The sequence below is a fragment of the Phocoena phocoena genome, chromosome 9 (assembly GCF_963924675.1).
Source record: "Phocoena phocoena chromosome 9, mPhoPho1.1, whole genome shotgun sequence".
NCBI lineage: Eukaryota > Metazoa > Chordata > Mammalia > Artiodactyla > Phocoenidae > Phocoena > Phocoena phocoena.
The window spans coordinates 21,562,203-21,588,113 of record NC_089227.1 but is presented as its reverse complement, the minus strand read 5'-3'; the positions used below and the strand labels follow the sequence as shown (position 1 = coordinate 21,588,113).

Genomic DNA, 25,911 nt, shown 5'->3' with positions numbered 1-25,911 from the left:
TATTGGCCTGTAGTTTTCTTTCTTTGTGACATCCTTGTCTGCTTTTGGTATCAAGGTGATGGTGGCCTCGTAGAAGGAATTTGGGAGTGTTCCTCCCTCTGCTATGTTTTGAAAGAGTTCTAGAAGGATAGGTGTTAGCTCTTCTCTAAACGTTTGATAGAATTCACCTGTGAAGCCATCTGGTCCTGGGCTTTTGTTTGTTGGAAGATTTTTAATCACAGTTTCAATTTCAGTGCTTGTGATTGGTCTGTTCATATTTTCTATTTCTTCCTGAATCAGTCTTGGCAGGTTATGCATTTCTAAGAATTTGTCCATTTCTTCCAGATTGTCCATTTTATTGGCATAGAGTTGCTTGTAGTAATCTCTCATGATTTTTTTTATTTCTGCAGTGTCAGTTGTTACTCCTCCTTTTTCATTTCTAATTCTATTGATTTGTTCCCTGTTTCTTAAACGGGAGCTGGGTCACACAGCTCAACATTTAATGGCTGGCCCACCCTTCTTCTTTTTTTCCTTTGGTAATTATTTGACATGTGTATACTTGAGAACCTCAATAAATAAAAATTGATCACTCAAATACATGATTTGTGCCATATAATCTGACAAGCATTTCAATATTTTAAAATCCCTGATTAGTTAACTGTCTTCTTACCTTCGTCTGGATTTTTTGGTATTTTATAGACTCTGTATTCTATGATCCACCTGGGCATTTCAGAATATATCAATAGAATGCTGTAGAGACATATGGTGATACTAAAAGTTAATGTCATTGAAAGATTCTAATAAATATAAATGATAAAACTGTGATTCACTAAACCTTCTATGCAATGAAGGTCAAAGAGTAGAGTGCATTGCTCAGAGGACTGGTGGTATCTGCACAGTTTAGTTCTGGCACAGATTAATTTTACATGAGGAAAGTATAAAAACTTCAAACTAAATATATATTGTTTCTATAAAAAGTCAGGACGGATGTTTCCTTTTTTTAGCTCAGCATGTAATTTTGAAACATTATCTGTTGAATAATAAATTAGGGAATCAAAATCTCTTTTTATTAGTCCTATAGAATGTCAGATATGGAATATATCTAAATTAAATATTGGAAAACTAAAATAAAAAGTTCAAAGTGGAATTAATTGGTAACAAAAGGAGCATTCATCTTCTATTATCTTGAAAAATCAGGAAATTAATAGTCAGTTTAAGACTATTAAGATTATGGTTTACTACTGTGTTTTATCAGTGAAGGTACAGTGTTCCTTTATCCTGGAGTTAGGTTTATTATATATTGTGAGAATGGATCAAAAAGCCAAGTACATAGTTGTCTAGGAATCTGATTTTCCTTGGGTGTGTCATTTTACCTAGTCATTTCTCTGTATCTGTGAGTAGTGGATTATTCTAGACTGTGAATGTGAGTGAGATAAAGACAGAATTTTGCAGGAGAAAGTAATTCGTGCAGCTAAAGTTTCCTCAACAATCTGTTGGGTAGAGGAGATGGATTTTGTTGTGAAGGAGTGGTTATTTAGTTTACGAATTCTTTGTCATCAAAGCTGTAATGATTCAAATGATATGCAATTAGGATATAATTCACTTTGCCCCAGCTCTTCTTCAGTGTGTGGGCCGTCAACAGTGACTTGTTTCTGTCAGTAATTAAGTATGATCATTTAGTGTAGAAGCCTTAAAATTGGAAATGTATATGCAAGTATCCACTTCAGCAATGATCACCCCGAAACATTGCCTGTCTTTCTTACTTAGTGCCATGGGTTTTGAGTTCAAATGACAAAGGTCAATAAGATAAACTTTGATTTTTGGATGACATTTCTCACCTCTAACCCTTATCTTCTCTGGTTTTTATAGCTGGGGCATAACTCTATGAGTGGAATCATAGAACTGATGAAAGGATATGTTTGTCTAAATAATTTGTTCCAACCTAGAGCCTTATGGGTACTAATTCCACAATGTATGCTGCTCATCCCCTGATTTAGTCTTATTAGTATAGTTGTAGACAAACTATAATTTATGATTTAGTGAATCAGATACCTTGGCATAGGGAAATAATGAGGTGTTATTTTTTTTCTTACTTGTTGGAGGTCCACAGATTTTTCATTTGTGTCTTCTAGGTTTTTTTTTTTTTTTTTAATCCACCACAGTTTTTCTTAGTGCAAGAGATTTTCTGTATTAGATACTTGTTTTTTCTTGCCATATTTGTCATTCCTGGTGAGCAATATTCAAGCCACCTATGTCTTTCAGAATTTAAGCCATATTGTTGCACACATAGGACCAAGATACTTTGTATTACTTCAGATAATAATGAAAGTTATTTATAAGCAAACATAAATGGAGATTTGTCAGTTATTTTCCAAATTCATTTAACTTCTAAGAGAACTATGAGAAAGCAATGTGCAGTAGCATAAGAGAGTACTTTGGTTTTCCAGCGTACCTCTCATGACTCTGTTCACCTCTACACCAACAAACGACTAATGAATTGTTTCCTCTGAACCCAGTACACAGCTGTAGATTACTCTAGGGCCAATGACAAGTCATGAACCACATGCTTTGTGAGGTGTTGTGGTTAAATTAACAATGACATTTAAAACATGGCTTTTAGTTTGGGTTCCCTGAGATATGAGTGAGGTTAGAGCAGTGGTTCTCAAATTGTTATCCCTGGACTAAAAGCATCAGTATCACCTGGGAGCTTTTTAGAAATGAAGATTCTCAGGCCCCACCCAAGAGCACTGAATCAGAAACTCCAGATGTGACACCCAACAATCTGTGTTTAACAAGCCTCCCTGTAGTTCTGATAAATCCAACATTTTAAGAACCATCCATTTGGGTATTATGCTGCCTCAATCCAAACTGTTAAGATGTAAAACAGTAATTGGTGCCGTATGGGACATTAGTCTGAACCTTTATATCCAGAGATGTTCAAGGAGAGATTTCTTCTTCAAAAAAGTCTCGGTGTCTGAAAGATATGTAACATTACTAGTCTATGTCAATTCAGCTTTAAACACTAATGAACAGTATCCTGTTTTAGGGGATAAGAGAGTTTTAAAATAATTCCTGAGGTTTAGAACAATGCACTGTTAAAAAAATAAGTCAAAGTTACTACTGGTGTTTTGCAAATGGATTTGTCTTCAGTATTTTATAAAGCATTCATAGGGTTTTATTGAGGCAATGAATAATCCAATGAAAAACCTAACAGGTGATTAATTGACTTGAATTGTATGTTTTCCTTTCTGACCTTAACCCAGTCCTCCCCCTTCAGTTGATATGAAATGTATAAATCTCACATTGCTTTATAATCTCTCTATCACATGGGAATCAGTGGCCCAAACTATATTATTTACTTTGCTTGCTTTAGCTCTGTATCTGTATAAAATCATACTTCTGGATTTTATATGATTGAAAATGAGTATAATAAAACCTAAGGCCTAGGCTGATTAGGTAAAAATTGATGAGAGCCATCGGCCAAGGAATCCCCTGAATGTTTTTATTGGAAGTACACAAATCTGTGATGGTGTTCACACTTGCTAATGAATAACTGACAAACTAAAGAAGTATCTTCAGGAAATTAAGGTTGAATCTAGAGGAAGTCACCCTAGCGGTCAAGATTTATTTTATCCAGCTTGCAGCTGAGAAACACCAGGAATAAAGAAAAATATATATTTAGAAACATGCACAAGAAAATAATCCAGTTTCTCAGATTCTCACACAGTGACCTATCTGCCTGTGATGCAATGGGCACTGTGGGACTTTCAGCACATCAAAATAGATCATAGTAGGGCTTCCCTGGTGGCGCAGTGGTTGAGGGTCTGCCTGCCGATGTGGGGGACACAGGTTCGTGCCCCGGTCCGGGAAGATCCCACATGCCGCGGAGCGGCCGGGCCCGTGAGCCATGGCCGCTGAGCCTGCGCGTCCGGAGCCTGTGCTCCGCAACGGGAGAGGCAACAACAGTGAGAGGCCCGCGTACCACAAAAACAAAACAAAAAAAAAATCACAGTAGATGACTGGACTGACTATCATCTAGGTAGTAATACTGTCTTGTAAGCCAATGACTGCTTTTTAAGCATTTTACTAAAATTAGGAACTATCAGAAGGCTGAGGGGAAATGTGCCTTAGGGTTACATTTACCACCCACGTCATGCTCTTTTCTTCCTAAGGCAAAAGGAGAAAAGTTCTTTCATTTAAAAGGTAGAATAATAATAATAAAAAAAAATCCCTTGGCACCCCCCAGTTGCCATGGTAACAAGATGACAAGTGACTTTCATGTGCTTTCACTATGCATCAATGATAAGGTAGCCATTTGGGAGTAAATTCATTCTCTTCAGAACATGTCTTATGAGCACAAGTACCGTACTCTTTCCTTAACTCCTGAAAGAGGTGTTATTCATGCTGTACTTAATTTAGCAATTATTAAATAAGTTGTTTTTTTAAAGAAAAGAAGCAATAGGAGATAAAGACTTAATTTAGTACCATTTCCATTCCTTATATTTTTTTCTTTGGATGAGTGGTCAGGAAGACATAGTAAAGAATGAAATACACAAACCATAATTTGGATAATAAAATTTATTTTGGACATTTCTAAACACTACTTAGGGAAGCGCCAACTAAATATAGAAGAGCAGTAAAAGAAGGTGAGCTTTAGCTTTAGCTATATGACAAATCATCTGTATTTCTTCTTTTATTCTCCCTAGCTTCCACCCTGTTCCTAATGCTGTGTGATTACTTGTTATTACTGCTGAGTCTTGCTTCACTGTCATCTCTCTATTCATAATCTTTTGAGATAGGGAAGTAGCTATAATTATTTCAGCATAAAAATAAAGTAACTGCTTCAGGAAATTCAACTATTTCTCCAGTCTACATATTAATTACCTTTAGCTATAAATTACCATTGTACAACACTTCATTACATTTCATGTTATTTGCCTTATTTTTAGAATTGTATTTCTTTCCAAAGGGGTGTTCATAGATCACCAGTTTCTCTCTCTTTCTTCAGCCAATTGCTTTCTTCTTCTGGTGGCAACTGATTTAAGACCAACTAATATCTTTTTTTTTTTTTTTTTCTGGTACGCGGGCCTCTCACTGTTGTGGCCTCTCCCGTTGCGGAGCACAGGCTGCGGACGCGCAGGCTCAGCGGCCATGGCTCACGGGCCCAGCCGCTCCGCGGCATGTGGGATCCTCCCGGACCGGGGCACGAACCCATGTCCCCTGCATCGGCAGGCGGACTCTCAACCACTGTGCCACCAGGGAAGCCCTCCAGCTAATATCTTTTCTTCCCGGGCACATAGATCTAAAATCTTACTTTGTGAGTCTTGTTGTTGAAGGTTCTATACCTGAAGGTAAAATTAAATGATCCACTAATCAAGTTTTATGAGCACTTTCACACTTTTCAAATGATTCAGCAAAAGGTGAAAAAACGTATTGCAATCCAGTCCGTAAGCTCTACTGGCCTTAAGTGTCTGTCTAACAAAAGGCAGAGGGTCCTCCTAAATAGTGACTAAATCATTGTGTCCCACATTTTAGTGTGTAATCAAAGGAAATGGATTTCTATCTCAATGTTTCTTTACACCCAGACAGTAAAAAGGGGCAATCTGTGTCTTTAGGCATAAGAACTTTTTCTTCTTAGGAAATTTTAGCCTTAATGAAATTAATTCACTTGAAACTTTAATTATAAAGATTCCAACAATAACATACCATCAATGCTGTTTGTTAGAATTGTATTAATCTTAGTAGTGTATTAATATTACTAAGGAGGAATGCAACCATGTTGCCATAGTGCTCATGTTTTTACTTTTTATAATACGCTTTTATATCTAGTATTTACCTCACTGCATAATAAGAAAACTGATGATCAGCTAAAGGTTGTTTTAACCCAGAACCACATATCTAAAATATTAAAACAAAAATAAAAAGCAGATGTTCTGAATTTCAGTTCTAAGAATCTTTTTGCCACACGATGCCTTCCACCTTCTTCCTTTAAAAATGAGGGGTGATATGTGTCTATGTGTGTGCACATTTACCAGTCATCAGAACCCACCATGCACTGTCATATTTATCAACCGTATAAAAATAACCTTGGAAGTTCAAAAATACCTGTATTTGGACACCAGTGTATAAGTCAATTGACTTAAGCTAGACCAAGCAGTACGTGAAATAAGTGAAGTTTCTCTCTAGGAATTTAGTGATTCTTTAAAAAATATAACCAGGCTCTTTGTGGAACTCCTGTTGATTCCCAGAGGTCTCTAGCCAAGCTGTCATTCACTCCTCTGAAGCCTGCAGCCCATAAGTATTGCAGATTTTTGCTTCCCTTCAGGTCCTTTACAGTCTTTCTCTTCAAACTTTTGTTCTGTACTGTCTAAGCTAACGGTTAAAAATCTCAGTAATTGTCCCACAGAATAGTCCATAGGTGCTAATGATTTGATTTATGGTCATTTAATAGGATTTAGCCCTTCACAGAATACTATATAACTTAGAAAAAAATTTTCTTTGTTTAGTCTCTTCTCGTTAGAATGTAAGTTTCATGAAGGAAAGGATTCTATTCTGTGTTCTTCAAAGATATATACCAGGTATCTTGAATAGTGCTTGAATATCACATAATACGTGCTCAATTAATATTTTTGGCAAGAATTCCTGGGGGGACTTCCCTGGTGGTTCAGTGGTTAAGAGTTCGTCTTCCAATGCAGGGGGTGTGGGTTCAATCCCTGGTCGGAGAGCTAAGATCCCCCATACCTGGCAGCTGAAAAACCAAAACATAAAACAGAAGCAACATTGTAAAAAAACCAATAAAGACTTTAAAAATGGTCCATATCCAAAAAAAAACCTTAAAAATTCATGAGGAAAAAGCAACTATTCATGATGTCATCTCTGTTCTTTCAGATAAGAGTACTTAACATATAATCCTTTCTGAGTGCCTAAAATTTTCCAGACATTGTTTTAAGTATATGGGTTATCTCATTTCTTCTTCAAATTAACTTTTTAAATATGCTACTAGTATTATTTCCATTTTACAGGTAAGAAAACTAGAGTTTATAGAGATGAAGAACCTTCCTCAAGATATTGCTGATAGCATCAACAAGCTCAGACAGTTTGATTCCATGGCTCACATTCCTATCTACTATAGCATATGTTTTAAAGGTAGTTTCTATTTTGGCTAAACTGAAGAGTAATTCCAATGGTGGAAAATTTAGGCTAAAAGGAAAGGAGATTGACACATGGCAGGACAGGAAGGAAAATATTTCTGAAGCAGAAAATTCTTATATTATGTCCTCTCACATGTTCCATCAAGGCAGGTCCCCCTAGAGAGACGCTATAACCTGGCATATCATGAGAGTTGACTTTATTGTCAATAACGGAATCTGAGCCTCTTCTGACTCTTTTTAACCAACAGTATTTTCCTCTCCTTACCTTTTTCAGCCAAGTTTCTTGACTAGAGATTGGGTAGATAAGCCCTTTGGAGAGGGTATGTGATAAGCCTCATGCTGTACCAGGGCTAATAGGGTAGTGCAATGATAAACTAAGAGGGGGAGGCAGGCACACCAGTGAAGTAGCAGTTTCTTAGTCCAGGAGGGCAGTGTTTGAGCAGAGATAGTGCAGAAGAGAAGGATGACATTGTAGAGTTACAGGGCATAGAATTTGCCAGCTATTTGGAGAGGGAATAAAAGAATGAGGGAGACCTCAAATGTGACCCTGAGGGAAAGTTTCAGGGCATGCATGACAGGAAAAGTGGTGGTGATGTTAACAGAGGAACAGGATGGAAATAATATGTTTTCATTATATTTTCCTGAAATGCCAAGTCAGGTTTGCTACCCGTGAGGGTTGAATAAAGACATTTTCATACATGCAAAGTCTCAAAAATGTAGCTCCCACGCAACTTTTGACAGAAAGTTTCTGACAGTTGTGTTCTGCCAAAATGAGGGAATGTACTACAAAAAGAGATCTGGGATCTGGGAAAGAGGGGTTACAACACAGGGAAGAGGCAAGGTGAATCCCAGGATGACGGCAAAAGGTGATCCCAGGATGGCAGCTGTGTGGTAGGCCAACACAGTCCAGATTGGAGCAGGTCAGAAGGCTCCAGGAGAAATTTCTTCAGTAGGATAAACTTGACAAAATATCAAATATATTTGTATATTCTGAGAGGAGATTTGTTTATCCAAGGAGAGGGTTAATTAATTGAAATATTGATCAGTATGTGGAAATTTGGAAATTAAAAGATTAAATTTAGAGTAAACAAAAAATTACACAAGAATGGAAAATTAATCAGCACAGTACACGGTTCTGCTGGAAATAGATTTACATAGTATTATTATTATAAATGCTAAATAGTAATCTAACATAAGTTTGTTCTACTGGGAGAATGGGAGAAGGGAAAAACGAGGAAGTGATGTGAAGAAGTGTGGGCAAAAAGAGCTAAATCTTCATTTTCTTATCACAGTCAGTAGTGACTAAAATAAAAAACAACAACAAGAGCCATCATAAGTATTGATAAATTATTTAAAGACATGAAGGTAAAACAAAAGAATCAGCTAAAAGAGTTCAAAGTGTTTACCGCTGGATAAAATGAAAGGTGTGTGTGTGGGGGGGGTGATGACAGTCTAAAAAAAAAAATAACGTAGAGTTGTAGAATAACAAACCTTGTAGAAGTGTAGAATCTTTAAAATATCTGTATAACTTTGATAAAAAATAAAAACTAGACTTTGAAAGAAAGCAGAGGAGAAGGGATTAGTCTTAGCAAGATGGATGGATGATTACAATTAAGGATAAGATAATGCAGATGAAGGAGGTAGAAATTAGGAATCTTTAAGGAATTTTAATTCAGAGTATCTCTCATATTACCAGAAAGAGAATGAGCTAATGTCTTCTGCTGAAAAGTCAAAGCCCTTGAGTATTAGAACATGGTGGGTCAAAGAGGGAAGAAGACACTTTTTAAAAGGATTGCCATGCATCAGTTGAATCAAACTAACATTAGAGGGGGGAGGGAGAGGCATGGACTGGGAATTTGGGATTGGTAGATGCAAACTATTACATTTAGAATGGATAAACAACAAGGTCCTACCGTATACCACAGGGAACGAATTTTTAAAGAGAGTGTGTGTATGTGTGAAACTGAGTCACTTTGCTGTACAGCAGAGATTGGCACAGCATAGTAAATCAACTCTACTTCAATTAAAAAAAAAACCAAAATGAATAAACAAAAGCTTGTCCAACAACAACAGCAAAACTAACATTAGAAAGCCTAAATCTGTAGGGTACTTTGTCAGTGAAAGTTCATGGTTTTCTATAGCAGCTGCAGTCTCTGAATGAAATAGCCAATAGGGAACTTGGAGACTTGTTAAGACGTGGAAAATGGTGAAGATGAACTAAAGGAAAGAAGACATGTTAGATTCCCAGTCCCTTAGTAGAAAGGCAAATGAAGTCAAATATGGGGAACATCATGGAAATTAGGAGCCATCAGGAGACTGGAGGTTATAATTCGACAGAAGAACAGAATGAGAGAAAAGGATGGAAGATTGATGTCAAAGATGGGAAATGCAGCTTTTAAGATTGTAGTGTAGAACTTCTTCAGGCAACAGCGAGGTAGGCGAACCCCCAGTCCAAATAGGCAGCCAGCAACAAGCAGGTCAACAGCAACAGGTGACACTGATGCAGCCACAGGGGAGGCCGAATCCCTAAGGCAGAAAGTCAGTCACATTGGCCTGAGGTGTAAGACGTAGATGGAAAAACAACCAGTGAACCAAAGTACTCATGGTCCTTCCAAGAAGAGCACAACCCCAAACACGCTCACTAGAATTTGGTGCAGGCGAGTCACTCTAGTCAAGTCAGCAGCCCTGGAAATTGCCCTTAAGCTCGTGGTCTTGTGCTCACATTGTGCTGGGAATGCAGTACTGCACTGCAAGCAGTTAATTAATCAAAGCGTGTAGCTTCTGAAATATGCAGATAAATTAGGAAGGAAAATTGAAACTGTGTTACATGATTTTTCTCAATGATTAGAGTGTGTTCTAAAGAAACAGAAGAACAAATTGATTGCCGAAAACCATGTTAATGTGCTTTTGATTCACAAGGGTTAAGCATATAATAGTCAGGATATTGAAAGTTAAGGTTCTCATAGAAACATTAATTTGACAACATTATGCATACTAGGTGTGGGAGGTTTATGTTTTATAACATTAAAAGCAGTAGGGAATATTATAAAATGTGACTGAGTTAAACAAAATAAAATAACAAATTCAGGGGAAAGTCATTAAACATGACTATGGGGAAAAAATTGTTTTGCAACCCCCAAAGAAGGTTGTAAAATTTAATTTTAGAACATAATGCCTTCAAATTTTAAAAAATGTTTTCAATTGAAATTAATGATTTTTACCAAAAACGAATTTCCCTAACATATTGTATATTCTGATATTAGTTTAGGCCTCTCATTTGCAGTCCAGATTTGATCCTAATAGACTAAAAGGAGAACTGACTGGCTATTACATGGCCTAGTTGATAAAGATTTTGGAGAGTGAAAATAAATTTAAGGGTTTGAAATACTTGAAATACTTTTTGTTTTGTTTATAGAGAATAGTATAGTATACATGGGAATAAGCCTGCCAGTGTACTAATACTTTGTTTACACATTTGCCTTCTATGTACTTCTGCATACTATTTGCATGTATGCATTACGAAAATTCCAATCTGACATGCAAAATGTCTTATGTAGGTGGCATAGAAAAATAAAAGAAGCTTAAGGCATGTTCAGGGAAGGGAGTATTCCAGAAAACAAACCCATAGCCTTTAATATGTCTCTGTTTTGGTTCCCACCTCACAAACTGGATAGCAGGTCTGGGAGACTGACTTCTCCAGTGGAGCTGTACTGAGCCACAGGCTGCTATTCCTGTCACCCTGGTCACAGGAGCTGTTTACTCTATAGGTGATGCAGGAAACAAGAGTGGTGGACCCATGCAGTAACCCCTTGGAGTGTGTCACCTCCCAATTCAGTCAGAATTAAAGGCAATAATGAAAGAAAGAAAGGAAGAAAGAAAGAAAGGAAGAAAGAAAGAAAGACAGAAAGGAGGGAGGGAGGGAAGGAAGGAAGGAAGGAAGGAAGGAAGGAAGGAAGGAAGGGAGGAAGGAAGGGAGGAAGGGAGGAAGGGAGGAAGGGAGGGGGAAAGAAAGAGGGATGGAGAGAAGGAGGGAGGAAGGATACTATATTACTAACATAATACTAATTTAATTATTACTCAATTCTAATTAGTATTTAGTTATTTAATTTTAAGTAATAATAAAGCCTTTCTTATCCTTTAAATCAAATATAAGCTATTATTTGGCACAAAATTAACAAATGGCAGCAACCTCCACCCCCCCATAAAGGAGCAGATCATGAAAGTATAAAGGTAAATTGACATTTTGCTAACATTTCTATTCTCCATTGTATTTTATGTCATAGCAAAGCACTCTACAGAACAATAGAGGTCCATTCATGGAAGAGAGATATGTAAATTCCTGAGCTAGCAGACTCCTGGCCCAATATTCAAGCCACCTCTTCAAAAAGGGCACAATGGTCTGCATTTTTCACTGAAAAACCTATGCAGCCACATTCCATGGCAATGAACTCTTTATAAACTTGATGAAGAAAAATGCTTTGTATGTTTACTTTAATCTTAACCCCCTGCTATTTTCTGTTTCCAAACAAACAGAAGGACAAATGCAAACTGCCAACTCGCAGGATGTACAAACAAGTGTTATTGAATATTCAGAAGTATGGTGGTATTTCTAAAGTTCAGCAACAAATCACTTAGAGTCTTTCTTTTGTTTTTAATTTTCCTTATTCAGGCACCACAAGGCCACATAAGGAGGGTGAGGTTCCTGGAGTGGACTATATTTTCATCACTGTTGAAGATTTTATGGAATTGGAGAAAAGTGGTGCTCTCCTAGAAAGTGGGACTTATGAAGGTAAGCACAGCACGGCTGCTGAATTTATTTCTCATCGCGTCGCATTTTTCTCCTTTGTCTGAAATGCATTAGAACACCAGATTACTAATGTGCTGTTGTTGTGGTTTGAGAGCTTTAATGAGGTCACTTTAGCAGTGTATTTTGTAAAGAAAAATTAAAATATATCTGTGTTAATTCTACTCTTAAGATGCCAAGAGAAATGTGTACGTACATACCCACTGAAGTATCCTTGTGATCAGGATATCCTGAGGCTAAGCTGTGATCGTCCAGATAAATTATCTTCATCTCTAGGTAGCATCTAAAGAGCACAGGGCTTGAGTTCCAGTCCTGTCACTACCTCTGTGTAGTTGTCTCCGGTTGCTTCACTTCACTTGCCTTTACTTGCCTCTCATGCAAAATGATGGTGTAGATCTGTGGATGAACTCGAAAGCTCTACCACAGGTTTCCTTGTGTGCCCGTGTCAAACATGAACAAATGAAATTAAAACCTTGAAGGTGGGACGTATGATTCAGTGGAAAAAGCACTGTAACCTAAGCCATAATCTGCTTCAGTTCCAAACCTGGCTTTACTACTTACCCACTATGAATATTAAGTAACCCAGTGAGTATCTCTGAACCTCAGTAGTCTTATCCATAAAAGGAGAAATGATAGCGTTGAAACATACAAATAAATAACATGCTTGCATGTATATGTTCAAGTAACATCTACATGTATGTAGTTTATGTCTAATGAAGTTACAGATCTGTGTCTGTATAATGAAATTTTAAAGTAATATAACTAAAAAACAATAGAAGATAATACCTTTATTCTTACATCACAGTTACTGTATGTGTAAGCTATATTTGTATGTATTATTACATCCAAAGGTGAATCTAGTTTTACTGAACTGCAGTTAATAGTGAGTGATATTAAAAACAAAACTCATATGCATTGCTGCTAAGCCCATCAAACGTCAGAGGTCTACCAGGAGCAACTAAACTGGGTTTGTAACAGTTGGCCCTCCTCTTCCTCCTTCATTTACTTGTAGAGGCCCAGTGGACTATAGTTATTTAAGAACTCCGTATTTTTAAGTTGTTAGAAGTATTAAAATCTCTTTTTACTTCACACTCCTAAGGCGATTTAGGCTGACACATGTGCCTAAGTTATGGGTCAGACATTTAGTTGCTTATTTCCACATTCATAGGAAATAGGCAAAAATACCCACGAAAAGAAAATGGTTTTATATGAGTGTTGTTTCCTCTTCTAATTGTCAAAAATGAATGATAGTGAAGATTGATTGAAAATATTATATTTATTGCAGTATAGTTGTTTTACAGTATTATATTAATTTCAGGTTTTCACAGCATAGTGATTCAGTATTTTTATACATTATACTCCATTAGAAGTTATTACAAGATAATGCCTATAATTCTGTGTGCTGTGCAATCTGTTCTTGTTGCTTATCTGTTTTATACATAGCAGTTAAATGGAAAAGCTGTGTCGATCATATAAGCTGCCTTAAATTATCTATGAAAAATAACTTATAAATATAGAAAATAATGATATCAAAGTCAGAGTAAATTGACAATAAATTGTGTAGTATGTTTTCCCGTGGGCTTTGCAACATGATTTAGTGGCATTCATTAGTTTACATGTCTGCTAATAATAATGCCTTGTATTTAGTTACTGTATTTAAATGTCATATATATGTAGCAAAGAACAAATGCCTTAATATCCACGAGCATTCCAAGAGTAGTATGATTAACAAATATGACCTTTCCTTTCTTTTTTTTTGTTAAATAAAGATTGTATTAACTGTATAGAAAGTGGAAAAATTAAATCCAATGTTCATGTTAAATTTCCTTTATTCTCATGATAAACTAGATGTCATGAAGTTTAATATCAATATTTAAAAATAAAGCCTAGCTTAAATTTTAGGTTTCAGTTAAATTTTGAGGGAAATTTCCTGAAACCATACAAACATAACCAAGTTTTGTGAGTCAGGGTGGGTTATTCTGAATCTCCTTCAGACGTTTTTTCAGCACTGAGAGTAGAGTTGGCTAAATTGGTGCCAAATTGTTAATCGCCCAAGCATGCATAGAGCTGATCTTTGAATAATACGGCTGATTTACACACATGACTCTGGGGAATCAATACTATTATTTACAGATACATACTTTGTACTTGGATAAATAAGAAGCTCTTTTCTCAGGTCGCGTAACCATCTGGGTGGACACCTAGGGAGCCTTCTCAAATCTCAGAATCTTCAGATTTTCCAGCAGTTACAGCTGAGAAACCAGTAGAATTGGCCTTCTAATAAAAATCACTGCTGTTCCTTCAGTATTAATCACTAGCTCCAGACTCAGAGCTACCTGAGTTGTGTTATTAATGTGTTATTCATCAAGGAAGCCTAGGGAATGCCTTTTCTGCTGTTGGTGCTTTCAGAACATACAGAGTAACAATCATGTACTACTCAACTAGTTAAAGAAGGACCTCAGAGCTTTTATATTTGTCAAACTTTCGTGATATCACTCTCTCATAAAATAATAAAATACCAGTTTCTCTGTTATATGTTCTCCCTTCTGCAGTGTTTTGGGCCATTGTTGTCCTTCCTCCTCCTTGCTAGATCATTCTCATGCTTTCTCAGTACTCTTTAGAGCTCTCAGCCAGGCTAGAAAATTCATTTCTGATATCTGTGAATCCACTAAAGAAATTTAAAAGAAATTAAATTCCTCTGAGCATTAACGTCACAGACCTGTTAACCATGTAGGATCCTTAAGACTGATATACGTATGTATATACTTCTGTCTTGTTGTCAATAATTCTAATTTTAATCTGGAATTTGTCCTTTGATTAGAAACAAGATAGACTATCCTGAATTGTAGTTCTGCTTCTTAGAAACTGGCCCAAAGTCCTTGCTCCAGAAGAACAATTCTGTTATTACCAGAGGCTGCAAGGAAGGCCTTAATATGCTTGTGTTACCTTCTACAGTTAGGCCACATGGCGCTAGGCAGAATTTTAGCAGATTCTTAAAAGGCTTTTTCTGCATCACCAACCCCTCATCTAGTATGAGCACCTCATTTCAGTTTGTTATACAACAGCTGCTGAATGGCTCTGCATGTAAATGGCCCAGAGGACTTGACTCTCATGGACCATCAGGTGTTGGTAAAGACTCTTCCATGACTTGGATGACCTCATCTTCATCTTTTCATATTCAGTCAGGTTGAAAATTAAGTTAATATAACAAGGCCTAGTGACAAGCCTGACATAACCTCAAGTAACAGGAAGAACACCATGAACCTTCCTGTCAGGACTGAAGATGTAGGCTTCATGTGAAACATAGACCACAGAGCTCTGTGGATGAATGCAGACAATTCCTTTGGGATTAAGGTCACATGCAGGTATAAATGTGACACTGCGAGGTAGAATTAAATAAGTAGGTTTGGTAATCTAAAGGTTAAGTACTCTAAGTACCTGGAAGGAAGCAGTGCCCTTGGGAACTGTCTGAAGTGCTGAATTACCCAGTCACTGACCACTCCCACTGCCTCATCCTGCGTTCTGAATGACATCTTTAACAAACCCCTGTCCCCTGAGCTGCGCCTGCACTCTTATTTCATTTAATTCATCTGGTGAGATCATCCACAGTCAAATTCCAGAGCAGCCGTTCTGTTGCAACATTTGCTATCATATTTTGCTGTTCTGCTTTAAAATTGAAACAAAGCTATCTTTCTATCTATTGAAGAAACCCTTAAAGTTTCTTAAAGTTAAAGGTTTTCTTCAAATAGATGTAAGCTCAATTGTAATAGTCCTTCAGTTTTTAAGAGGACCAAATCAAACCCAGCAAATTATTAGGGCATCTGTAGAATATAGTGCAAATATGGCACTCACCTTCACCTTGATGCTGTGGTTTGTCCTACTCATGGACCTTAATGTATATGGACTTGAGCCAACTGTAAACAGCCCACATAGTTTCTTAAACAATTTTATTACAAGGACTCTGAAATTCAAGTTTTCTCACAACTGTACATAAATGAGTGCTGTTCTTCCTGGTATAGCACATACAATCCTATAAAATTTTAAGTATTAAGGACAAATAATTTTCTGGGAAAATAAGCCGATAACTCCTATGATGAGAGAAGAGATACAACAAATTTTACATAAATCCATTTGATTTTACTAACTAAAATCCACATCCACTTTTTTTAGTATGACCTTTGGGCATTTATTATTGAAAATTTGAATCTCTATTTCCAATTAAGATAGCACTGGTGACAGAGAGATGATCAATCCAATAAAAAATCATTATTAGTACTATAAATAGTCTTCAGAAAAACCATTCTTCTATCAGTCCAAGTTTCTATCCACTGAAATGTAAATATTTCCTGAAGGGCAGATCAATGCTTCAATTGATGCTAAGATTGCTCTCATTCCAGGAGACCAAAAAAGAGATAAAATGTCATTGTTTCTCTTTCCCTTATACTCTATTACAAGAGAAAAGTTTTATTAAGTAAGTAATAACCTCCACAACAACAGTAGATTCTTGGAGCTTGCAGTTAAAAGGGTCCAGCTATTATTACGTATTGTAAGATTTTTTTTCTTTTGATATTTCCTTCTTTTTCTTTTGGCAATTTTCCTATTGTGGAAGATTCTAAGCCGTGCATTTGGGTGTTCATTTTAGAAACACTAAACACTTGCACATAAAATTCAGTATGTGTTTATTTGACCAGTAAAGGAAAAGCACATTTAGTGAAGTTTTACACCCCTTTGAGATCTTACAATGCCAGAGGTTTTTTGTAAGTGGTTCATTATGTGTTCAAAGGTATTTGCAGAGAGCATATGAGTTTTGCATGCTGCTTTGCTCCTGCGTAAGGCACTAAGACTGGAAGTGTTACTTAAAATGTGATAAAATTCCCTCTTGGTTTGGGACTTTTGTAAGCCCAGCTTTTTCCAAAGTATGTCATGCAAACGCCTATTTCTAAGTACTCTTTTTTTCCCAAAAGGAACTAGAAGGAACAGACCAATCAATTAACTAATTTAATATTATCATATAAATTATAACTTGAAGTCTGAAGTCAAGGAAAATAAAATGACTTGTTTACTATTACCTAAACTGCAATATTAACCAGTTTCCTGTTAGTTCTATATTTTTTTGTTCAGTGTAGCTGAAAGGAACAGGACCAACCTTTTTGGAGTATATCATTAAAATAAAGCCAGTATTCTTGGGCATAAGACTCACTTCTTTGACTCTCTCACAACCCATAATGATATTAGGTAAAGCTGAGGATTCCAAAACTGTGATATTTGAGGTTTCCTTAATTTCCCTCAAGCTTGTGTCTTTAATTACAATGATTTTCTAACTCCTGTACACATCCTTTATAAATTTTTATCTGAAACAAATTGAGATTTCACATGAAATAAATATCATGCCCCTCATTTAGTGGGAAGAAAACCTGCATGACTTTAAAATTTTTACTTATATTTCTCTTCACTACTTCAACAAGCAGAACCTATTTGCCTTTGCTGATTGGGTGAGTATTTTCACCTCTGAGTTGTTTTTCTGAGTGGACAAAAATGGATAACAATATTGATAATAAATATTTTATAATGTTTATTTGTGTATTGCTGCAGCTGTGAATATATATTGAAAAATATTTACTGGATCTTACAATTCCATGACTAACAAAGACAGTTAATTCACTCATTCCACACGATCAATTCTTGATCAAATTGATTACAGCAGTCTTCTGCATGAGAGTTCATGTTTCTCTAAAATAACATCAACATAGTGATGATCACTGGCTCTTGCCATTAGTCTTAGATTAGACATATAGACCTTCCTAAAGGAGAAGTTTCATTTACTCCAGTTATTCTCAGTGATGCCCTAATGTCCCCTTCCTGTCAAACTTTTTTCAGAGACTTCTTTCATACATTAGTTATTTGAAAACTATAACCTAACATCCTACTGAACAAAAGCTATTTTTATATCTGAATTTCAAATCTGAAAAATAAAACTTCCTGAGACATTCTTTCCTTATCCATATTTCTGATCTAATAGACAGTGGAGTCTAGAATCTGATAAACCACAGATCTTTTATTTCTCTCAGGGGGAATAGAAATCATCAAAAAATAGGAAAGGCGTGTCCTAATTTTTATTACTAAATACTTTATTTCAGAACATTGATCTCAATCTCCAACAAACTTACAGTAGATGTAGATGGTTTTATGAATTGTTTTTATAAACTGCAACTTTCATTCATCCTGTGCACAAAACAATATCTGAAACGTTGAGGCTTCCATTGATCATGCTGCAAAGTATACAGATATATTGAGTGCTTTGATTAAAAATTAGTCAAACTGTAACTGAAGTAACAATTCTCAAAAATACCATGCTGTCCTTATATTTAAAAGCAATCATGTTGTATAAGATTCATACCATATGAATTCGTACCATGTAAGATTCATATATATGAATTCATACCATATAAGATTCATACCATATGAAAGCTCTTCCTTATTGAAGGCTTCAAGCTCTGACAATTATGGAAAATCATTCATAACATTAGGTTAAAATTTAATATGCAAAGCAGTTAGTCCCTCTCTATATAATAATCGGCTGTCTTAGATCTGTTATGGGCTGTATGTGTATGAATGTAACAGCAAGATAAAATTAGGATCAAGTGGTCAACATATCTTGTCTGCATGGGATTTTCTCCATAAAAATTAATTCTTAAAGACACAAAGTATGAATTTTTAGGGATCAGTAAAAACAGAAATTGATACTTGTTATTAGTTATAACAAAATGGGAAGTTTTACTTATACTGTCGTCAGCCTATTTATATTAGCTATTCTGGCTTCCTTTCTGTTCCTCAAACAGAACAAGCACATTCTCATCTACTTGGGATCTTGAATTTGTCATTTCATTTTCCTAGACTACTTGTCTTCCAAATAACCACATATTCCTTTTTCTTACTTTGAGATATTCATCTAAGAATCTTCAGGAAACTCTTACCTGACAACCTTATCCAAAATAACACCTGCTGACATTCTCCATTCCCTTCCTCTGATTTCTTTTCTTTTCTTTTAATTAATTATTTATTTATTATTTATTTTTGGCTGCATTGGGTCTTTGTTGCTGAGCGCGGGCCTTCTCTAGTTGCGGTGAGTGGGGGCTGCTCTTCGTTGTGTTGCACGGGCTTCTCATTGCGGTTGCGGAGCACGGGTTCTAGGCACGCAGACTTCAGTAGTTGCAGCACGTGGGCTCAGTAGTTGTGGCTCGCGGGCTCTAGAGCGCAGGCTCAGTAGTTGTGGCACATGGGCTTAGTTGCTCCGCGGCATGTGGGATCTTCCCAGACCAGGGCTCGAACCCGTGTCCTCTGCACTGGCAGGCAGATTCTTAACCACTGTACCACCAGGGAAGCCCTGATTTATTTTCTTTATTGTACTGACTATAACTGAAAATGCATTCTGTGTCCATTTGTTTATTTGATTATTGTCAGTGTCCACCCACTAGAATGGAGACTTCTCAAGAGGTCAGATAATTTGAACCACTGCTAATTCTTGATCTTAGAATGGTTCTGGTACCTAGGAAGCACTCAATGAATATAAATTGAATGAATGCCTAAGTTCCTTCCTTGAAGCAAACAGTGGGAACCCCTTAATCCCTATGTAGAAGTTCAAACAGAATTGAAACCCTGGAACACATCTACTTCCTAATTCACAGTGCTCTAGGTCAGAAGTTTAGAGCTGCAGCATCAATTTGGCTTCAGAATCTTGTCCTAGATTACCTTGTATTATAATTGTAATCATTTTGTTCTTGTCTTAAATCTCGTTGTTAACCTCATGGGTCCCTGTTCTGAGTTCCCATACCTGTTTTTCTCTCAATAACCTCTACACTGTGACACTTTCTCCAGAATATAGTTCTTATCTTTCTATGGCCATTCCCTGTAGTCTGGTTTTCACTGCAGTGATTCATTGTTGGTCAGGTTTCCGGAACTGAAAGCCTAGTAAACTTAGTCAAGAAAATGGTATCTTCCAGTAAACCTCCCCCACCCCACCGGCTCCACCTCCCAAGTTCCATTGACGGTACCACCTACATACTTCTTGAACTAATGATAATTACCCTGTCTTATAACTCCTGTCTTTGTTCATGCTTGCTTTAATCTTTTTCAAAAGCCTTACAAAGACATTCTTGATTTCTCTACCTCTAGTATAGAAAGTCAGTAGAGGGTTGGAGAACAGAAGTAATGAGGCCAAACCTACAGGAGAGATAGAAAGGTCCTGGGATATGGGGCTTCCCTGGTGGCGCAGTGGTTGAGAGTCCGCCTGTCGATGCAGGGGACACGGGTTCGTGTCCTGTTCCGGGAAGATCCCACATGCCGCGGAGCGGCTGGGGGAGCCATGGCCGCTGAGCCTGTGCGTCCGGAGCCTGTGCTCCTCAACGGGAGAGGCCACAGCAGTGAGAGGCCCGCGTACCGCCAAAAAACCCCCCAAAAACCAAAAAAAGGTCCTGGGATATATTGGAAAATATGCAAATTCAGAATGTTATTTTAAAACAAAGGAGCTAGTATGTGTGTTCTCTCAAAGAAATGTGAAGGCATTCTAATTAACATGGACATATGGTACTTGGTAAAGTATAAGAGAGCATGAGTTTGTTTATTATTCTTTTATTCTTAGGAGACTTAATGGAAAGGAAATGAAAATCAAATTTTATTCAATTATTAATTATACATTGCTAATAAGATTTCTACTCCCACTTCACCTTTCTCTCTCTTTCTTTCTCTTTTACATTAGGATGGCTTCTTTAAATTTTCTTACAATAGGTGAAAGTTTGACTCCTTTCACTAAACAGTTAATGGGTAAAATGATAATTCTGAAAAATTTATATTTTAAATTTGATTACTGATGGTAAACCAAATACTTAACACAACATGAAGAGTCAATAAACAAAAAAGTTTTAAACAATATATAGGAAGCTCAAACTGACATGAACCTTATGATAGGTAAATAAAAGGTAAAGACTTGATTAAAATTTTTCCACTGAGCTTTCTTTCTTTTACTCCCCTACTCCATGACATATCTGAGGATATTACAGCAGGGGACTTGCATTTACCTAGAGAAACCTGTCCTTTGGCATTGTGACCTGATATTGGAAGGTGCTGTTTCCCAAAAGGATCTCTTCCCTCAGGGCTAGCCCATAAGAACAGAAGGGTTCTCCAGGCCAGATCCCTCATGATCCTTCCCAGAAGGATTAGATACTTCTGACTTCTGCTCCCACTCTCTGAGGGTGAGAGTCAATCGTTTCCATAAAACTTCCAGAGAAAAATCTTCTGATGCAGCCATCTGGTTTCTTTGGAGATGAAGCAAGTATTATTATACTTGAAGTATAACCCACTGCAACAAGGGCATTTCCTATCATTTCTACCTTCAAGTATGTGCAGGAATATCCATTTTACAAATAATATTTGCAGATTTGGTAACTTTAACTTCTTTCCTCCCTCTTCCCCTATCTTCCCTCAATTTAATAAGAGTCTCTCATTTAGGGTAAAATGTAGCAGCAAATTAGAAGAAGATGCGTGCAATGGTTTATGTGAGGGAGGGATGGGAGAGGATGGAGACTCCTAGAGGCCGGCATGCTGACAGCCTCACAGGGATTTAGGACAGGGCAAAAGTACAAAAGATGTACAGATGAAATTTAAAAACCAGAGTCGTCTAGGGTCATTTGTTATAGTGGGAGCACTCATCAGTCTCCCAGATGCCAGCAGAGTATTGCAACCCAGCACAGCTATTGATTTTCCTAATAATGACCCTGAGCTATCCAGAAAAGGTTAAGGTATATGCAAAAACATAATATTTGAGAAAGATTTGCTTCAAAGGTGGTTAAAATTTAAAAGTTTGAACTTCTAAAGGGGAAAGGCTAGACTATTCACCTAAGTAGAGTACTACACTCCCTGAAAATGCCAAGCAAATGGAACACATATCTTGTTATAAAATATTTTAACTATCTTCTGTCTAGAAGCAATTTATAATATGCATTCAAATTAACATGATTGAACTATCGATAATTAATTTATGAATGTATTCTATAAATGCAGATAAACCTGATGTTCTTATATGCCCCAAACATTTTAGGCACATATAAATATACTTTAGAAAAATGACTAGATTGTAATGAAGTTGGAAACAACATATTCTTTGGCCCCAATAATGTTTGTCATTTTTTGAATATGTTAGATTTAAAATAGATCTATAAAACTATCAGTGCATTACCAAACTGTTAAAATCAATGTATCAATAAAATGCACATTTACAAGTTCATCTGCTCTTTTTTTAAATCTTAACGTACTAGTTTGTAGATTTTTTTTCACTTTTTGAGACACCCACCTGTCCCCCAGGAATCTTAAGGAGTGATAGCTGCAGGCTACTTTTTCAAAGCCTATATTTACAACTTGGGGGGTAAATAATACATCATTATCTTGGTTTATTTTCATGAAAAGTTCACCTTCAGAGAGTGTTATATATACTCATCTTAGAAGCAAAACATATTAATCAGAAGTTAAAGATATCCTACACTGGGAAGCTTTCTTGCAACATTATGTTATCATGTTTTTCCTTCACATTCTTGGTCCTGCCTTTGCACTAACCTTCATTTTAGTACTCTTCTTGCTTGTTTTCCTTTTAATATTTAGCTCCTGTAATATTTTTATTCTCTCACAATTTAGGTTTTCTTTTTGCTGATCTTTCAAGAGTTTTGTTTATACCAGCAGCCCACTGACACTATTCTCTTTCTTTATTCTTGCTTTGTTTATCTTTTGATTTCTCCTGAAAATTGAGACGCCTACATGGATTCTCTGCTGTATTCCTACTCTGTGTCCTAAAAATCTTCCTCTTTTGGGATATGCTACATTTTATACTTCAAATGGTTTTTTATCTTGGCCCTGGATCTTACATTTCAATTCTTTTTTTTTTTTTTTTACCTGTATAGCTATAAGGAACAATGAGAATAATGGAGATGATATTTATAAATGTTCCCATAAGGCAATGACTTGTTAAATAGAGTGGAAATTTAACTAAAATGACTTCTCTGTCCTGCATAGGAAGCAACACTGTCTTAGAAATGGGCATGCTCGTGGGAGTTTTGTTCAAACACAAATTGTATGGTTTGTCATGGTGTATGTCTAAAAACTGATGGAATTTACCCCAATTCACTACACTTTTCCTGTTATTCAGTAAGTCCAGTGGTATATTGGAATCTGCCCTCTTGGCAAATAGGTCCTACATACTTAATATTTGCTTGAATGGAAAAAATTATTTCAATTGATATGTATCTCATGTTCTCTTTATAATTTAATAAATTACATCATATCCCTGTAGTTTAGTAAATATAACATTTTCTTCTTTTATTATTCTTTCATCTTCAAATCCTTATCCTATTATCTACGCAGGCCTTCTTAGTAGTAATTAGGAGGCTATTAGGGGGAATAAAAATGTTTGTCTCTGAGTATATGAAAATACTGAGCTAACAAAGGAAGAGAAGCACTTTATTTTCATTTATTCTTTTTTTCTTATTTTATTCTTTTTTTTTCCCCTAAGAAATGCCTTTTAAGTAAATAAAGCTCAAATGCAGGTGTTCTAATCGGCAGCATCCAGTCCTTCCTGTGTCATCGTCCCCATCCCCCCCTTCTTTAATTTAAAAGTTTACTTCATTTTTAAACCATCCCCTGTGAATACTCATTCTCATCTCAGAGAAACACATCCCATGTATTCTTGTTGCTTCTTACTTTCTATTCTTGAGTATTCTTACAGTTACCGTTGATTGAATTCTGTTATATGTAATTTGAGACCATACTTGCTCCTTGGTAGACTCCAATAACTTCTTATTATAGAATTGGATTCAAAAATAATATTTAATAGAATTGTTTATATCCTTCCAACATGGGTTTGCAGTAACTTGAAAAGTATTTTTGTTTATGTGTTTCATTTAAATTTTACATAACTCCTCTATTAATGAAAATGCATCCTCATGGCATCTATTTTTCATAAAAAATAGTAGAAGTAGAAATCATATAAGAGAGTAGAACATTCCCAAGAGTGCATGAAAGTAGATCACGGCTGCCTCAGAATAAGAAAATATTGATCAAGATCTTGCCAAAGGTAACAAAATACATTAAATGTGAGCATGAAAATATTGAGACAGCAGGTTGAAAAGCTGGTGTTTGGGTTTTAAAAGGAAGATGCTGGCGCAGGGAGACTATCAGGTTGCTAGAGAGGGAACTGACTTTGACAGGCCTTGCTAAGGCAGGGTAGATTCAAGTCCTAAAATAGTCATTTGCAACTTTTTTGTGCTAGCAGTGTACTTTCAAGTACAAGAATTATTGGCGCTTGAAGGAATTAAATAGAAGTATACTACTGCAATGTTCAGAACTGGGTGATTGTCTGAGGGAGTGGTTTGCATCCAGGCTGCACCTGAGTGTTCCAAAAAGTTCTGGTCTCTTAGATGTCAACTAAATCATACCACCATGCCCATCATATTTTCTGAAAAATAACACTGGAACAGAATCTGTCTCATTTGCAGCCAAAAAAAAAAAAAAGGTCTAAAAATGTATTAAAATACAAAGAATAGCTAGTGAAGGGCTGATTGCAGTGCTCCAGAGAAACAAGGCATTGGTGGGGAGCAACTGTGGCCTAGAGGAAGCCAAGAATTATTTGTTCAAGTATGCATTTGAGGCCTAGGAATTGCAAGGCCAAATGCTAATCTTGGATTTGTCTTGAACTTCATGTGGGACTGAAAGAGCTCTAGGATTACATGAGCACTGTGTTTAAATGACTGATGAGTGGGACATCGTAGAGAAATGAGACTTGTTCTGTGTGACCTTAAAGAGTGGGACTAGGACAAATAATAGATAAAGAGACAAAGATTGTGGTCAGATATAAAGAAATACTATCTAATAACCAGGGCTGATGAAATAGTAAACTCAATGCGTTGGTAAATAGTTGCTGGGATTGCCAAACATCAGCTAAGAACTCTCTTGTAGGGTTGTTCTAACTGGGATACACAAATGGATAAACACTTAGGCTGAAATAGCTACAACATCAAAAGATCAAAAACAGTACCAGATGTGACGATTAATTTATGTGTCGATTTCACTGGACCTTGGGATGCCTAGATATCTGGTTAAACATTGTTTATGGGTGTGTCTACAAACGTGTTTCCAGAATAGGTAAGCATTTGAATTGGTGAATTCAGTAAAGCATATTGGCCCTCCCAAAGCACCAGTCAACATGTTGAGAGCCTGAGTAGAAGAAAGAGGTGAAGGAGGATTGAATTTGCTCTCTGCCTGACTGAGTTGGACATCCATCTTCTCCTAACACTTGGTACTCCTGGTTTTTAGGCCTATGTATCCTATTTGTTCTTTCTCTAGATAATGCTGACTAATACACTAGGCTTCATGCTTTGCATATGCTATCTGTAATTTTCACAATGTTTCTTCCATGAAAGTATTATTCTAATGCTTTTTACAAGGAGGAATCTCAAGCTCAAAGATGTTTAGTAATTGTAAGAAGTCTCTCAGGTAGTAAATGACAAAATTGAAATTGCTTCCAGCCTTGTTTGACACAAAGTCTGTGCTTGAAGGAACATTTTCCCATTGGGAAATTATTCAGTCAATGTAATGTAAGCCCTAATTAGGAAAATAATTTCCTTTACAATAGTACCAAAAAGAATAAAATACTTAAAAAAAATTAACTAAGGAAGTGAAAGACCAGTCTACAGAAAACTACAAAACATTGATGAAAATATTTTAAAAAGACATAAACAAATGGAAAGATATTCCATATTCATCAATTTTGGAAGATTTAATATTGCTAAAACATCCAAACTATCCAAAGTGATCTACAGATTCAGTGCAATCCCCATCAAAATCCCAATATCATTTTTTACAAAAGTAGGAAAAAACAATTTTATGATTCACGTGGAACCACAAAAGACCACAAATAGCCAAGTCAATCCTTAGAAA

At 36.3% G+C, this 25,911-nt stretch overlaps 1 protein-coding gene across 2 annotated transcripts in view; it reads left to right on the top strand.

Annotated features, from left to right (window-relative positions):
• MAGI2 (membrane associated guanylate kinase, WW and PDZ domain containing 2) overlaps positions 1-25,911 on the top strand; it is a 1,334,711-nt gene that overhangs the window by 729,785 nt on the left and 579,015 nt on the right. For both annotated transcript variants that reach the window (XM_065884282.1, XM_065884281.1), the window contains exon 3: positions 11,800-11,919. In XM_065884282.1, the coding sequence (XP_065740354.1) occupies positions 11,800-11,919 (120 nt within the window). The remainder of the gene's footprint in view (positions 1-11,799; positions 11,920-25,911) is intronic.